The sequence below is a fragment of the Lactuca virosa genome, chromosome 3 (genome assembly GCF_052849685.1).
Source record: "Lactuca virosa cultivar CGN04683 chromosome 3, Lactuca_virosa_CGN04683_v6, whole genome shotgun sequence".
NCBI lineage: Eukaryota > Viridiplantae > Streptophyta > Magnoliopsida > Asterales > Asteraceae > Lactuca > Lactuca virosa.
The window spans coordinates 134,483,871-134,501,950 of NC_136428.1; the positions used below are offsets into that span (position 1 = coordinate 134,483,871).

Below are 18,080 nucleotides of genomic sequence, written 5' to 3' on the forward strand. Positions count from 1 at the left end.
TATCAGCTTCCCTTTCATCTTTAGACAGCCACCACAAAACCCTAAACCACCTTGAGTATCCTTGGAGCTTTAGAGCCCATTAGAGAGCATTTTGGAGTAGTAAAGCCATTTTCCAAGCAAGTGAAGAGCATAGCAAGGTGGGGGATCAAAGGAGAAGATATAAATCTGGGGTTATTTCTTCATTTCAGACTTTCTTGAGGTATAAAGTCTTAAACTTGTCTCTTGAATGCTTAGATTTATTATGATGGAGGTTTAGATCTTTTGGTCCCAAGGATGAAGCTTTATGGTCGAAACATGATTCTTGGACTAAGGGTTGCCACCCTTGGTGCTAAAAGACTCCCTAAGACAGAAAGTTGTCATCTTGGTGGTCTTAATGGGCTCATGCAAGAGTTAAGACCATTTTCATGGAAGTAGATTACCACTTTTGGAGTTTGGGCTTGTTTGGGGCATGCAAAGTCACAAAGTCAGTGACTTTATGGATTCAAACGTTAAGAGGAACTTAGATCTATGATTTGGACCATTAGATAGAAGTATTAAGTCCTTAATAGGAGAAAGGGCTTAACAGGGGAGTACGTTGGGCATACAAGATGGTACGCGTAGCGTACAGGTCACCAGCCTCGTACGCCCCGCGTACTCAGTCAGAGTGGGTTTTGCATTTTTAGGCCTCAGATTGGGCCATGCATTGGATTTTAGTTCTTTGGGCCTTAGTGGGCCATCAGAAGTCAGATGTTTTGGGCCAAGAATATGTTTGGGCTTAGGGTAAGGCTCATTAGAGGGATTGGGCCCAATTAAGCCATATGGGCCATTAGTAGGCCACTAGTGGGCTTGGGAAGCCTACCTAGTGTTGGGCCATTTATATTATGGTTTTGGGCCTTAGATGTGGACCAAGTTGGACTAGGGGTAAATGGTCATTTTACCCTAATGAGGATTATTGGTTTTGGGCTAAGTATTATTTTGGTACTGATAGCTCGAGGAGCCGAAGGAGCAGCAGTTCGGGGAATTGCCAATTAGCAGCCAGAGGTTTATCTGCGAGATTTCAGCAGTGCGAGGTGAGTCTCCTCACTGTGTGCATGGGTCTACGGCCACAATGCCGGCCCATTATGTTTGTGTATAGTAGGAAGACCCGGGGGTTAGCCCTAGGCATTTTAATGATATATGTTCCAGATTATGATCCGATGTCGGGCGAGGCCCGAGGTTTGTTAGTATGCTAGAGGCCTTTATGATTCTTGCATGTGCCAGTAGTATGTTTCCGGACTAGGGTCGGATGCGGGGGTAAGCCCGAGGAATGTTATATGTCGCATAGTAGATTATAGTTGTTGTCTTTGTGATACATGTATGTGCCTGGTAGGGAGGTGAGTATGGGCGAGGTCTCGTATCTCATTACTATCCGAGTATGGATGGGGTTCAATATCTCATCATTTAGCAGAGTAGGGGCGAGGCCCGTGATAGGAGGGAAATGAGTGTGGGCGGGGGCCCGTATCTTACTATCAGCAGGAGTGTGGATGGGGTTCCACGACTCATCAGTAGCAGAACAGGAGCGAGGCCCAAGTTAGGTGAGGCCTTAGAACAGGAATTCAGTAGAGTATGTTTGCTTATTGTGCTAGTATGTTTATGTGATTGTATATATATAGCGGGCAGGGACCGGAGATAGGTGAGGCCTAAGAGAAACAGATTTGTATACCGAGCGAGACTCGTTGCCAGGCGGGGTCCGATGCCAAAGCGAGTCAGATGTTGGGAAAGTCCTGATGCAGCGGGCGGGGCCCAGTGTGTGGTTATGTGTATGGTATGTGGTTGGGGAACTCACTAAGCTTCATGCTTACAGTTTTCGGTTTTGGTTTCAGGTACTTCCGTTAGAGCAGGGAAGAGATCGGGATGACTGCAATGCACACACCATGATGTTTAGCCTGCGATGTTTTACTCTGATTTTTGATATGGAACTCTGATAACAATGTTGTGATGAAATGTTTTGATAACTTATGGTTTTATTAATGAATTAAAATGAAATTTTTAGTCTTGATTTTTTGGATGTTTCACTGCCCCTGTAAAATTGGCAGAAAAAATATATGTCCATGTTAAAAGCCATAAAATGTTGTGCTAGACCTGCTTTCACCTATAAGGCCAATAAAAAGACTACTATATTTATAAAATCTAAATTTTCACTAGGTCTTACTATATTTATTGATTCAATAATGTCGCAGAGGTGGTCGTGACATGAATTTGAAGTTTTATTTTACCGATTCTTGCTTTTCCTCGACACTGTAAGTTTGAAGAGGAGCTCATACGGAGGGGCTTTTTTTCAGCACTCTTCTGTCATACTCCATCATAAATTTTGCGCTAAATTGATTTAACAATCATGTAATCTTTGTATACTTAACTAAATTGGAAGAAAACCAAAACAATTCAGAAAAAGCAAAGCCTAACTTACCAAATCAGCCTCGCCATCAAGGCCTTCTTTTTGCCAAATCATCCAAATCCAGTCTTGCGCACAAACCCGTAATCGACACCTCAAGTGGGAAATCTTGCCAGTGACGAATTCAGCGAAGTCTTCAACATCCGACTCGTGGAGGACATGACGACATATATTAGAAAACACAAACCTCCAACAACAACAAACAACGTACGCAGAAGTAGATAACGGAAATTCGAGGAATATGATTGCAATTCGACCTTTGGTAAATCAATTTCTAGATAGAAGTGTTGATCGATTAAGGAAGGAGGGACGATGCTGGTGCGATTTCTGAAAACGAATAGATATATGAGAGCATGTGATCGATTGTGAATAACTACTAAAGTGAATATGAATGTGGGGGCCATCCGACAGGAAGAATAAAATGGTGATCCGATATAGTTCTGTTCATTTCATTGGAGGTGGTGGTTGTCCCACTTCCACTGTCGATTGTTGATCGACCCTTGGTAAATTGAAGATCAGTTGGGTTTAGGCGGTGTTCTATTGTAAATATCAATTGGGTTTCGGCAGTGGAGGAATCTAGAACAAAAAAGAAGCAGTGAGATAAGTCGATGAAGACACATCGCTTAAAGGAAGTTGGAGAGAGACTAAAGTTGCCAAATGTTCAAAATAGTGTGACTAATCTATGAACAACACAAAAGTAACTGTTCATTACGTTTTACTATATATATATATATATATATATATATATATATATATATATATATATATATATATATATATGAACTGTTAATTTATGTATTTTTTGGGGTGGTAACAATGAAAAAAAACAAAATCCATTGGGTGGCGTGGAAAAATGTCTTAGGGTTAAAGGAGAATGGTGGGCTTGGAATCGGGTCGTTGATTTATCTAAATTGGGCTTTCTTGTTTAAATGGATATGAAGCTTTAAAGCAGAACCTAATGTCATTTCGCGTAAAGTTATTTGTGGAACTCATAATCTTGAGAGAAAGCCGTTATCGAATCTTTCAAAGAAATCCATTTCAGGAGTGTAGTTGACCATTACCAAGACAATTACCGCCCTCAAAGATATATGTATCTATTTATCGACTTTTTTGTTCCTAAAGTTAGGTCTGGTAGGAAAACTCTTTTTTGGCTTGATAATTGGATGGGCAATGAAGACCTTGCTTCCAAATTTCCTGACATTTTTGAGCTGGATCGGAGAAAATCGTGTTTTGTAACATCCGGACTTCTAGGTATATTGTTTATTTATCTATTTTGAGGACTATTGAGCTACTCAACGAGTCGGTGCTACACTCGTCGAGTAGGGTCTCGATGTGCCACGTGGGATTAATGAACTACTCGACGAGTCCAAGAGCGGACTCGTCGAGTAGACGCTGTGAAGAGAAACCCTAAATCGTCGGGTTTGGGGCCTATTTAAGGGCACTTATAGCCTCATTTGCGGCTCATCAGCTGCTTGCCTTCACTGAGAGAAACCCTAATCACCCTTGAGCTAAAAGAGAGAGTGTGTGAGCTAATATTGAGTATTTTGGTGCATCTTTGGAAGAGAAGAGAAGGATTTCAAGCAAGGAGCAAGAGGAGGTTGTTAGATTCGTTGTTTTTCATCCAAGAGCTCCTGTTAAAGGTATAATGTTTATACCTTTCTCATTTTTTTAGGTAGAACTCATATTATTGGAGATTAGGGCTTCTTTTCTATCTATTATTGGGACTTTGAGGGTATTGAGTTCGTTTGGAGGTTTGGACTTCAGATCTGGACCTTGTGAGGTCCCTAGAATCCAAAGGTCCCTGCTTTATTCAGCCTTAATAGAGCTCTTGACTGAAAAGCCCTTATTAGAGCATGTTCTTGGCGTTTCAAGCCCAAAGTGCCATGCATGGAAGTAAAGCTCGTGACTTTACGTGATTAACGAGCTTCTAGAGTCTAGATATAGAGTTTGGGAAGGTTCTTTGCCTTGAAATCGTCTGAATGGACTCGTCGAGTCGATGAGCCAGCTCGACGAGTCAGTTAAGGTTTGTCCCGATAAGCTGGCCATGCTATAGCTCGGCGAGTTAGGGGTTAAGTCGACGAGCTGGACCTTCGCGAGACTACTAAGGAACAACTAGACTCGACGAGTCACATGAAAGCACTCGGCGAGTCAGGTCAAACCTGGACTGTTGACTCGAGTTGACTTCTGTTGACTTTAGGGTATGGTCAACATGAGTAACGGAGACCATGGAAGGGTAAAATGGTCTGTTACCCATTTCATGAGTTGAAGAGAAAGAAAGAGCAACCTTTGGGGTATTCGGGTATGAGTAGAGAATTAATTAGACATAATTATCCTATGTATTAGGTGGAGGCTAGTTCAAGATTTCCGAGTGCGAGACTTTTACTTGCTACATTACGAGGTGAGTTTACTCACTATACTTACCATAAGTGGTACCTTTATGTGATTGAAATGTTTATTGAGCTTATCTGCGTATCTTACTACTTTGCATCATGTCTTGTGATTTATGCTGAGTATTGTTATTATGAGCTTATTGAGTTGGGACCAGAGGGTCCCACTGAGACACATTGGTCGGAGGGTCTTATTGAGTTATAGCCTAGAGTGGCTAATGAGCTGTGTGTGGTATTTTGGGGAACTCACTAACCTTCGTGCTTACCGTGTTATGTGTTATGTGTTTCAGGTACTTCTCAGGATCACGGGAAGGCGCCGACTTGATTGTACACACACCTGCGTCGGAGATATGCTTTTGGAGGATTCTGGATTTGTGTTATAAACAGTTTTTGAGACATGTGTTTTGATAACTTGATGTTTCTGGAAATGTTGATTTTGAATGAGATATTTGGGTTTTAAATGAAAAATTTTGTTTGAAAATTTACGTTGTTACGAGTTGGTATCAGAGCCTTGGTTTGAGAGATTCGGATGCACCTTCGGGTATGTCAGAACTCAAAACTGAGGATTTGAGAAAAAGGTTTCAAAAGAAATGATTTTTCTAAAACCAAGCAAGAATTTTTAAGAGAAAATGAGTTGAAGCGGTGTGTACAATCAGCCAGAGCCCGAACGGTGATTTCCCAAAATACCCTTACTTTCGTGTTGTAAGATATTTATGAAATATTTTATTAGAAATACATGCTAGAGAGTTGGTTAGGTATTGCATATTCTAGGGCTAGAGTTGCTTGATATGTGATGCCTTAGCCTAGGAGATGCTTGGATCAGTGTTATATGATATTTTCTCTGAGTATGCACTAAGTTTTGAGTCGAGAGATAATCTAGGGAGAGATACCTAAGTGAGCAAATGAGCAGTCTCCTGAGAGAGTAGTCTAATATTGTGAGAGATAGAGTACTTGTGAATTAGAATCCTAGGAGGAAAACTTGGGATGACTACAGGTTGCTGTGGAAGGTACTATTGGGCCTGTACTACTAGAAACACTGGATCTGTAGGTAGTCCAAGTGAGAATCGTTCGGATGCCAAGGAACAAGTAGGGATGAGTGAGCGAGTGTGAGTATGCTCGAGCGGGTCTCTGATGATTTTGTGTTGTGTTTCAGAGACATCATGGTAGGTACACGCCGCAACCCTGGGAGCAGTGGGACTAGTGATGATGAGATTCGCAGGATGATTCACGAGGAGATGGCCGCAGCTATTCGAGCGGATATTCCTAAGATGTTTGGGTCTATTAATACCACTTTGATGGAGACTTTTAATGAGTGGTATGCCGCTGCTACTGAGGCCGTTGCTGTTGCAGCCACCACAGCTGTCGATGCTGCTAGACCACAAGGAGGTGACTCGTTGTTGTACTGGGAATTCAGCAACATGAAGCCACCAGAGTTTGATGGGGGCTCAGGATCTGATTTCTGCGATGAGGTGGATCTCTGATATCAAGGGGTGTTTCTACACTTGTTCTTGCCCCGAGCATTTGAGGGTTCGGTTCGCGCTGAACCAGCTTCGCCTAGGAGCGAAGGACTGGTGGAAGTTTGCGACAGCCAGTTTTACTCCTGCTGAGTATTCTGCAGTGACTTGGAAGAGATTTGTTGTGATGTTCCGAGATGATTATGTTCCCTGGTGGAGAGGGAACGGTTTGCCTAGGACTTTCTGTCTCTCAGGCAGAAGACAGAGTCGATGACTGTGATTACGCGGATGTTTCACGAGAGGGCATTGTTCTACCCTGAGAATGTGTCGACTGAGCAGACACGCATGAGCCTGTATTTGATCATTCTGAGGAGGGATATTCAAGAGTTTGTGGCAAACTCGTCTTATCGGATATTTCCTAAGCTTCAAGCAAACGCTAGGAGGAGGGAGATCAAGCTGGAGACTCAGGCCAGGGAGGATGCAGAGTCTCAGGGGAGAGACCGGTGGACGGCGCAGTCGCAGCCGACATCCAAGCGGGCTAAGCCCGCTGGTTCGAGATCAGGAGGCCAGAAGGGCCACACTTATGGGAAGTGTGGCAAGAGTCATGAGGGATCTTGCCGGGCGGGGATTTTCTACAAATGTGGTAAGGAGGGGCATATGGCGAAGGATTCCCCCAAGGGTTTTGCAGTCTGTTTTCACTGCAATCAGACCGGCCATCGGAAGGCCGAGTGTCCTCGGCTTGTTCAGGGATCAGCCCAGGGGTTCCACTCTTGTTGCTTTGCGTGCTACTATTGTTCGTCCGGTGAAGGCCGAGGTTCCAAAGGCTCGTGGGAGAGCTTTTCAGCTGACAGCGGAGGAGGTCCGCGCAGCACCTGATGTCGTGGCTGGTACTTATTTCCTTATTTATTTATTCTGAGATTTATTATGCTTATTCTGTGTTATGGTTAGGTACATTTCGTGTGAGTTATGTACCTGCTTTAGTGTTATTTAACTCGGGTGCGAGTCGATCCTTTGTGTCTTTAGCTTTTAGTCGTTACATCAGTATCCACACGTGAGGCGTTGAGTCGACCTCTTAGGGTTTCTATAGCAGATGAGCAGGCGGTTTTTGCTACTGATGTATTCTGAGGATGTGTGCTGTCAATTTTTGGTGTCGAGTTTCCGATTGACCTGGTACCGATCGCGATGGGTGATGTATGTGTCATTGTGGGCATGGATTGGTTGAGCCGTTTTGGAGCAGTGATCGACTGCGAGCATCAGTTGGTGACTATACGAGACCCTAGTGGGGGAGTGCTTATAGTGTTTGGCGAGGGTACCAGATCAGGGTCAGCTTTCTGCTTAGCTGCTAGGGCGAGGCAGAGTTTGCAGCAGGGTTGTATGGGCTTCTTGGCGTACGTGATGGATACGCGGATTGTGTCAGAAAGGCCGAGTTATATCTCCGAGGTTCTAATAGTGTGCGAGTTTCCTGATGTTTTTCCCGAGGAGTTGCTGGGTGTGCCTCCCAAGAGGCATGTGGAGTTTCAGATTGATTTGGTTCCGACAGTGGTGCCTATCGCCAATGCACCTTATCGCCTTGTGTCACCAGAGATGCAGGAGTTATCCTCACAGCTTTAGGAACTGCTGGGGAAGGGATTTATTCGGCCGAGTAGCTCGCCGTGGGGAGCGCCCATCCTTTTTGTCAAGAAAAAGGATGGTTCGCACCGGATGTGCATCGATTATCGGGAGTTGAATAAGTTGACGGTTAAGAACTGTTATCCACTTGTGAGGATCGACGATTTATTCGATCAGCTGCGGGGGGCATCTTGGTTTTCCAAGATTGATTTGAGATTCAGATATCACCAGATGAGAGTATGCGAGGAGGATATTCAGAAGATGGCCTTTAGGACTCGTTATGGGTATTACGAGTTTGTGGTGATGCCTTTCGGGCTCAGCAATGCACCGGCGGCATTCATGGATCTCATGAATCGAGTGTGCAGGCCTATGTTGGACCGGTCGGTGATCGTGTTCATCGATGATATCTTAGTATATTCGAGATCCAGAGAGCATCATGAGGAGCATCTGCGAGAGGTTCTTGGGGTTTTGAGGTCGGAGAGGTTGTATGCCAAATTCTCCAAGTGTGATTTTTGGTTACGAGAGGTCCAGTTCCTGCGACATCTCGTTAATCAGAATGGGATATTGGTCAACCCAGCCAAGATTGAGGGGGTTATGCGATGGGAGGTGCCGAGATCCCCATCCGAGATCAAGAGTTTTCTGGGATTGGTCGGCTGCTATCGGAGATTTATCAGGGATTTCTCTAAGATTTCGGTTCCTCTCACCAGATTAACCCGGAAGGGCGTTACTTTTGTTTGGGGGCCTGAGCAGCATGCATCATTCGAGACTCTTCGCCAGAGGTTGTGCGAAGCTCCGGTGTTAGCCCTTCCGGAGGGAGTGGAGGACTTTGTGTCTATTGCGATGCGTCTATCTCAGGGATGGGTGCAGTGTTGATGCAGAGGGGTCACGTGATAGCATATGCGTCAAGGCAGCTGAAGCCTCATGAGACGAGGTATCCCACCCGTGATTTGGAATTAGGGGCGGTGGTGTTCGCCCTCAAGATTTGGCGCCACTATATTTATGGTGTCCGGTTTACCATATACACGGATCACAAGAGCCTGAAGTATCGCATGGATCAACCCAACCTGAATATGAGACAGAGGAGGTGGTTGGATGTGGTGAAAGACTATGACTGTGAGATCCTGTACCATCCGGGCAAGGCTAACGTGGTAGTCGACGCCCTGAGCCGCAGAGCAGAGTGTGCTTCGATCCGAGATGTGTGTATGAGGATGACGGTGATGACTCCAGTCTTAGATACCATTCGAGAGGCCCAGGGTGAGGCCGTCAGACCGGAGAACCGCAAGAAGGAGCGGGTGATTGGGCAGGTGTCTGAGTTTACGACGGATAGTCGAGGGCTTATGACTTTCTGAGGGCGGATTTGGGTGCCCTATACTGGCGGAGCTCGCCGTATTCTGATAGAGGAGGCGCATAGGTCGAGATTCTCGATCTATCCAGGAGCCACTAAGATGTACTTGGACCTGAAGAGAGAATATTGGTGGCCCTGTATGAAGAGGGACATGGCTTGGGTAGTCGAGAGGTGCTTGACATGGCGTCGGGTTAAGGCCGAGCACTAGCGTCCTCATGGCAAGTTGCAGCCACTAAAGGTTCCCCAGTGGAAGTGGGAACAGATTTCCATGGATTTTATCACCAAATTGCCAAGGACCGCGCAAGGTGTCGACGCGATTTGGGTGATTGTGGACCGGTTGACGAAGAGCACTCACTTCCTTGCTGTCAGTGAGAGTTCTTCTGCAGAGAAACTGGCTGAGATATATATAAGAGAGGTGGTAGCTCGGCGTGGAGTGTCGGCATCGATAGTGTCAGATCGGGATGTGCGCTTCACTTCCAGGTTTTGGAAGAAGTTTCATGAGGAGTTGGGTACGTGATTGCACTTCAGTACAACCTACCACCCACAGACAGACGGGCAGAGTGAGCGGACGATTCAGACGCTCGAGGACATGCTTCGAGCATGTGTTATGGACTTCGGTGGAAGTTGGGACACATATCTGCCCTTGGCTGAGTTTTCTTACAACAACAACCACCATTCCAGTATTGGTATGCCTCCTTTTCAGCTTCTTTATGGGAGGAGGTGTCGGACTGCTATCTGTTGGGGAGGGGTGGGGCAGCAAGTAATGGGTAGCACTGAGATAGTGCTCAAGACGACTGAACAGATTCAGCAGGTCAGACAGAGGTTACTGACGGCCCAGAGTCGCCAGAAGAGTTACGCAGACAGGCGACGATCCGAGCTTGAGTTTCAGGTTGGATATTTTGTCCTCCTGAGGGTATCCCCGTGGAAAGGGGTGATCCGATTCAGGAAGAGGGGCAAGCTGGGGCCCCGATACAACGGTCCTTTCAGGGTGTCCTCCAGAGTGGGTAAGGTAGCGTACCGTTTGGAGCTACCCGCGGAGTTGAGTCAGATTCATAACACCTTCCACGTGTCTCAGCTGAGGAAGTGTGTAGCCGATGAGACGGCAGTGGTGCCATTAGAGGACATCCAGGTGGATGCGAGCCTGAATTATATTGAGAGACCGATTGTGATCATGGATCGAAAGGTGAAGGTTCTGAGGAACAAAGAGGTACCCCTGGTTCAGGTCCAGTGGCAACATCGTAGAGGGTTCGAGTTGACTTGGGAGCCGGAGTCCGAGATGCGAGAGCAGTATCCAGAGTTATTTCCAGATCATGACTTCGAGGGCGAAGTCTGATTCTAATGGGGGAGAATTGTAACATCCGGACTTCCAGGTACGTTGTTTATTTATTTATTTTGAGGACTATTGAGCTACTCGACGATTCAGTGCTACAACTCGTCGAGTAGGGTCGCGATGTGCCATGTGGGATTAATGAACTACTCGACGAGTCCAAGAGCCGTCTCGCCGAGTAGACGATGTGAAGAGAAACCCTAAATCCCCGGGTTTGGGGCCTATTTAAGGGCACTTATAGCCTTATTTGCGGCTCATCAGCTGCTTTCCTTCACTGAGAGAAACCCTAATCGCCCTTGAGCTAAAAGAGAGAGTGTGTGAGCTAATATTGAGTATTTTGGTGCATCTTTGGAAGAGAAGAGAAGGATTTCAAGCAAGGAGCAAGAGGAGGCTGTTAGATCCGTTGTTTTTCATCCAAGAGCTCCTGTTAAAGGTATAAAGTTTATACCTTTCTCATTTGTTTGGGTAGAACTCATATTATTGGATATTAGGGCTTATTTTCTATCTATTATTGGGACTTTGAGGGTATTGAGTTTGTTTGGAGGTTTGGACTTCAGATCTGGACCATGTGAGGTCCCTAGAATCCAAAGGTCCTTGATTTATTCAGCCTTAATAGAGCTTTCGAGTGAAAAACCCTTATTAGAGCATGTTCTTGGCATTTCAAGCTCAAAGTTCCATGCATAAACATAAACCTCGTGAGTTTACGTGATTAACGAGCCTTTAGAGTCTAGATATAGAGTTTGGGAAGGTTCTCTACCTTGAAATCGTCTGAATGAGAAATGAGTCTGAATTGACTCGCCAAGTCGATGAGCTGGCTCGACGAGTCAGTTAGGGTTTGTCCCGATAAGTTGGCCATGTTATAGCTCGGCGAGTTAGGGGTTAACTTGACGAGCTGGACCTTCGCAAGACTACTGAGGAACGATTGGAATCGACGAGTCACATGAAAGCACTCGGCGAGTCAGGTCAAACCTGAACTGTTGACTCGAGTTGACTTCTGTTGACTTTAGGGTATGGTCAACATGAGTAACGGAGACCATGGAAGGTTAAAATGGTCTTTTACCCATTCCATGAGTTGAAGAGAAAGAAGGAGCAACCTCTGGGTATTCGGGTATGAGTAGAGTATTAATTAGAGATAATTATCCTATGTATTAGGCGGAGGCTAGTTCAAGATTTCCGAGTGCGAGACTTTTACTTGCTAGATTACGAGGTGAGTATTTTCACTATACTTACCATGAGTGGTACCTTTATGTGATTGAGATGTTTATTGAGCTTATCTGCGTATCTTACTATTTTGCATCATGTCTTGTGATTTATACTGAGTATTGTTATTATGAGCTTATTGAGTTGGGACCAGAGGGTCCCACTGAGACACATTGACCGGAGGGTCTTATTGAGTTATAGCCTAGAGTGGCTAATGAGTTGTGTGTGGTATTTTGGGAAACTCACTAAGCTTCGTGCTTACCGTGTTATGTGTTATGTGTTTCAGGTACTTCTCTGGATCACGGGAAGGCGCCGACTTGATTGTACACACACCTGCGTCGGAGATATGTTTTTGGAGGATTCTGGATTTGTGGTATAAACAGTTTTTGAGACATTTGTTTTGATAACTTGATGTTTGTGGAAATTGTGATTTTGAATGAGATATTTGGGTTTTAAATGAAAATTTTTATTTGAAAATTTACGTTGTTACAGTTTTATTGCTGAGAGGCTCAATAATTCAAACGGTGGTTGGGCTTGGAAGAAGCAACCGAAGTCAAGACTAGAGGTTACCGAGTTTGAGTTGCTGAAGAGGTTGGTCTCTACCATTTATCTCGCTGATGGGGATGATTCTTGGTACTCTACTTTGTCCAAAGATAGTAAATTTTATGTGTGTGATCTGAGATTACTAATTGACTCCATGGTGACTGGTTCGATATCTAATGTCACTATCTGTCTTCGCATAGTGCCATTTATTGTCAATTATTTTATTTGGAGGGCTAGTATTAGTAGAATTCCTACTATGTGTGTCCTCTCTCGTTGTTGGATTAATATTGATAATTCCAATTGTCAATGGTTTACTACTGTACTAGTGGTGTCGATGAGGCGGATCACATTTTTGCGGAATGCCCTTTCAGCCGTCATGTGTTGGGTAGAATTCTGAGGTGGTGCGACATTACCTTTCTTCATTTTGATACCGTCAGTGAGATTATCACTTTTGCGGCCAACTAGGCAATTGCCCTAAAAAAACGCAAGTAGCTTATTGCCATTATTTATGATTTTATTTGGTGTATTTGGAAAGTGCGGATTGATAAGCTTTACAACAAGGCGTGTACTACCTCGGCTAAAGTGGTGGATGATGTTCTAAATCTAGTGTTTAATTGAGTTAAGCATAGAGGGTATTTTGGGAATTGTAATTGGATGGTTTGGTGTTGCATAATTTTTCTATTTTTGTTTTTGCCCAACCGAGTTTCTTTCTAGGCTTTGGTTTAATAAATTTTTCCGTTTCCAAAAAAAAAAAAAAACTCCTTTCTAAATCTATGTTGTTTAAAATGCTGCAACATTAATTATTAAAATTTCAAAAGAAAAAAAAAACTAAAGAATGTTATTCTAAATATAAGGACAATTCTTGTGAATCTAAAACATTTTAACCAATGTACGTATACAATCAAAAGTCAAGGATCGATAAGCAATTATTATTTGGAATTTAAATTTTTAAAGGTTACCTTAAAAAACATCATAAGAAGGATACAAGAGTAATTAAATGCTACTAGGACATTTTAAATATCACAAAAAGTCAAGGTCAAATTTGGAAGAATGTCAAAATGAAACTCGGCCCCGGTAGTACGGACATATCTTCACACGCGGTAACAGACAGTTTTCTTTTTCTTAATATTTTTAGTAGCAAAGATTAAAGAGTTCCAATATTAAAAGTTCAAATTACAAATAAGTGTTATAAGAATAGAAAATGCTATGCAAATACAAATTTTGTTTGTAAAAAATAATAAAAGCTTATTAATTTGTTAATGTGAAATGCAAATATTATTTTTCAAGGAATTGATGGGCATTCAAAGGATAATCTGAAAGCTTGATGAGAAATACAACCTATTGAAGACTAATCGAAAGCGTTATCGTCGGATTAAGGCGATGGGTTGGCCGGAGATGTAGGTGAAGGGGGTAGGCGTCGGATTAAGGCGATGGGTTGGCCGGAGATGTAGGTGAAGGGGGTAGGCGGAATGCCGGCGATGACAAGTGAAGATGGAGGGGAGTTGTGAACTCGTTGGGTTATTTGATTAACATTTATTTTATGTTTTAGAATATATACATAAATGGTCTCTCGTGTTTTCAAAGTTGCAATATATTACCGGCATGTAAAATGGTATATGTGGATGCCACATAAGCACAGAAAGGAGCAAATCGTGAGTAGGAGATCATAATGGGGAAACCGAAAAAGAAATTGAGAGTTCAATGGCTTTATTAACACGATCTAAACATAAATGGTTGAATGTTGATGGTTCTCTAATTTTGATGGTTATTTATGTCAAAAGTCCTTTAAGAAACAAATACACCAAAGTTTTAGTATTTATTGACAAGAAAAAACATACAAAACACATTTAATGGAGATTGTATTTCAAAGAAAATAGATTAAACAACAAAAAATAACGACCAACTCTTTCACGAGTTTTTTTTTACATAAACCCAATATTACCAAGCTATAACGAGACTTTCAGACACGATCATCCCTTAATTCTTATCGGTCCAACAATATAAGCCTGTTGACAAAGACGATGATGCCCTACATTGGTTGCTAATGGTTTGAGGGTAAAAAAAATTGAGAGGAGTTTAGGAGACTGTAAGTTGGATTATTTATTCTCAAACAAATTTACTTATAAAATAAAATAATCTCCTCATTCATGTGGATTTTCACAAACCAAATGTCCCTTAAAACATATTTTTCAGGTAGAAAATGTATATCAATTTTTATTGAGATACCTTAGAAAGTCCAATATTTGTTAACAAAATTGAATTATAAACATCTACTTGTTAATAATTAAGGACATAGATCATGTATTGGTTGGAAATACTTCATATACTATGACCCGATGCAATTCAAAGTGATTTTTAAATTAAATTATTCTATGGACTGATAAAATAATGCTGATTATTTAAATCTCACTCGTAACCATTAATGGTGGCATACACCAAAGGGCAAAAATAGCGAAGGCAGTTGCATTCCAAGAATAGAGGACCCAAGAAGTAACCAACGGTCCATGTTTAATTAAGAAGGATTTCATTCGGACATCCATTGACAGCTATGTTGATACCAAATACAACAATCAAATTATTAATGTAATTAATAACATTGTTATTAGTGAGGTATTTTGATGAAACAAAAGGGAAAAAAAGTTATTATTAAATGCAGGGCGGTCCTGAGGATTCAAATGCTCAGGACGAGCCGGAAAAAAAGGCCTTAAACTCTAACGTGTAACGACTAAGAATAAATAAACTATTTTTTAAAAACGACTATAAACTTTATAGCAATAAACAAAGCAAAAACATAGTATTTTAATGAGTAATTACATATTGTGACAGCCAACCGACGATCCGTGAAGTTCTCATAGCATTCTTGATAGCAAATTGGTTGATCAACTCATCGTACTCTATACTCTCTAAGATTTCGTTCTCGATAGATATCATGGTCAAACCGCTAAGTCTTTCTTGGTTCATTGTTGAGCGTAAGTAAGATTTCAACAACTTCAATTTCGAAAAACTCCTTTCTGCAGATGTCACTGTTACTGGAATAGTCAACAATATTCTATATGTAATGCTTGCATTTGGGAAATAATCAAGTTCTTTCAGAAACTTCAAAACATCTACAGAGTTGCTAAATTCATTGGTGTCCAATGTCTCAAATAATTTCAACTCTGTATAAAGTTCCTCGGCATCAATATCCGATCTTTCTTCAAACTTAAGACGATGACAAGACGACTTAAGATCTTTATCTTCAATTCCCTTCAAATTATGTGGAAATAAAAAACCAAATAATTTGTCATGCTCTTTGAATTGTTCAAATCTTGTCTCAAGAGAAGAACTAACTTGATCAACAATGTAGAAGAAATAATTGACTCTGAAATTCTCTTCGGCTGTAAATAAAACTTCTTTGCTACTTTAGCTCTCATCAAACCTTCTTTTCCTTTAAATCAAATGCTTTTGTGGAAATATTGGATCAATACCCAATTCAATAGCAATCTCCATAGCTTCAATAATCGCTTATGAAAAACCAGTTTCTCTATAATCTTTGAAGTACTCAATCAATTTGTTTATTTCTTTAATAGGATTATCAACATGCATATCCTTTGACTGTAACTTTTTACTCACAATATTCACATGGTTTAATACTTGATACCAAATAACCATTGATACCAAAAATTCAAAGTCACCAAGTTCTTTTTCTGCCAATGAAGTTGCTTCACTTACAACTGCAACATCATTATCCTTTTCTCCAACTTCAAGTAAAGCTTCTCGTACATCAACAAGTTTCATTTTAATAGCCTTTACACTCTCGACCGGACTATCCCAACGAGTATGACACAATGACTTTAGACTCGAAGCTTTAACATTATCTTTTAAAATTTCCCACCTCTTAGTAGAATTTGCAAAGATGGTATAAATACGTTGGATGAGTCCAAAATAGTTCTTTCCTTTAACGCACTTGTTAGCCATATCACATAATGTTAGATTAAGAGAATGGCAACCAGAAGGAGTGTAAAATTCTCTAGGATTTAGATCTAAAAATCTCTTTTGCACTCCTTGGTACTTTCCTTTCATGTTTGCTCCATTATCATAGCCTTGACCACGCATATCATCGATTTCAAGACCAAGAGACTTTAACTCTTCAAGTGTAATATCAAATAGTCATTTTCCGGTGGTATCATCAACATTCAAAAAACCTAAAAAGGACTCCTCCACAGTAACAAAATTATATGATAACTTTAAATACCTCACTATTATAGTCATCTATTCTTGGTGACTTGAATCAGGAGTACAATCAAGTATGATTGAGTAGTACTTTTCTTCCTTTATCTTCTTGATAAATTTTTTTTAATTTATTGAGCTATCAAAAGTATTAGTTCATTTTGGATCGTGTGCCCAAGATAATGTAAATGAAGTTCGTCATTTGTGATCTTCCACACATGCTCTTTGATAATCGGATCAAACTCTTCCAACATTTCAATGACACCCAAAAATTTTCCATTATCTATTAAATACAATTAACAAATAAGAAGTGAAATCAGTCATAATAATTAACCAAAAGGTATTTGGTGGAATTGGATAAAAAAATATACAATTTATAATTACCTTTATCATACAACTTTTCATTTGATCCATGGAATGCTAAATTATGTTTAGCAACAAAATTCACTACTGCAATGATTCTCAAAAGGACTTGTTTTCAGTAATCTCTTTCTTTCTTGAATTGCTCGTATTGAACTTTATCAATTGTTTCCTTCAAGTTCACTCGTTTATGCATATCAAACCACTTATTCCTATTTGTAAGATGATCCAAGGAAATTTCATGTTTTTTAACTCTAGTGGTAACATGGTGCCAATCTGAATAACCTTCATCACCCAATTTACCTTTAGAAATCCATTTTCTAAACACTTTACAACAGAAACAAAATACATTGTCAAGCTCTTTCGAATATACTAGCCGCTCTCTATTACACTTCTCCAAATTTGATAAAGTTCTTGTATATAATGTTGTAGAAAATCGTCTACCATTTTTATCGTAGGGACCATACATAATACTTGTATCTCTTTTAGGACCTCTCTCGACCAAAAGTTTTATCTCCTCATGATTAAGTTTTTCCCACCTTCTTGTATCACATATATGAACAAGCTCTTTAACGGACTCTACCTCTTCTGCCTCTTCTACTACTACTTCTACATGATCTTGCTCTTCAACATGATCTTTAGCATGCTCTTCAACGTGCTCTTCAACATGCTATTCAACGTGCTCTTCAACATGCTCTTCAATAGGTTTCCTATGGATAAACTTATCTAGAGAACCAACGTCAGCCTTTCTCTTTTCTTCATCAAGTTTTCTCTTTTTACGTTTTTGAAAGCAGGATGGTTGTTTAGTCTTCATCACTACAAGTTCAATACTTTCAAACTTTCAACTTTCAACATTCAAGTTACATCAACCGATAAACATTATTGATAATCTCATAATCTAATTTCAATTTCCGATAAACAGTTAACACTTAACTTTTTCTAATTTCTCATAATATGATTTCTGCTTTCAACATACATTAACATATTCTAATTTCTCAATTATCATAATCTTATTTCTTATTTCAACATTCAGTTTTTGATAAATTATAATCTTATTAATCTGATTCTATGATTCAAGTTCATTAGTTCAACTGTTCAACATTCAGAAAAAGTAGAAAACATTCAAGTTCATTATTATTGTGATAACATTCACAATTTCACATTCTGAGCCCTGATTTTTGATAATATATAATTCGGTAACATTCACATTCAATTAATCATAAGTATTATTAAGTAA

General features: G+C 41.0%; 1 protein-coding gene across 1 annotated transcript; it reads right to left on the reverse strand.

Annotated features, from left to right (window-relative positions):
• Positions 1 to 15,073: 15,073 nt before the first annotated feature.
• Positions 15,074 to 16,369, reverse strand: LOC145164083 (uncharacterized). The gene is made up of 3 exons (XM_079082807.1): positions 15,790 to 16,369; positions 15,601 to 15,701; positions 15,074 to 15,520 (listed from the first exon to the last, which is right to left on the reverse strand). Exons 1-3 carry the CDS (start codon positions 16,367 to 16,369, stop codon positions 15,074 to 15,076), a joined length of 1,128 nt encoding a protein of 375 aa, XP_078938933.1.
• Between the last annotated feature and the right edge of the window lie 1,711 nt (positions 16,370 to 18,080).

Excerpts from the sequence above, each read along its gene's own strand:
- LOC145164083 (XM_079082807.1), bottom strand. The coding sequence starts at position 16,369 with ATGCGTGGTCAAGGCTATGATAATGGAGCAAACATGAAAGGAAAGTAC. Across the intron at positions 15,702-15,789 it reads CAAAGATTATAGAGAAACTG|GAAAAGAAGGTTTGATGAGA; the intron begins GTTTTTCATAAG and ends TTTGATTTAAAG. Across the intron at positions 15,521-15,600 it reads CTACATTGTTGATCAAGTTA|GGAATTGAAGATAAAGATCT; the intron begins GTTCTTCTCTTG and ends CATAATTTGAAG.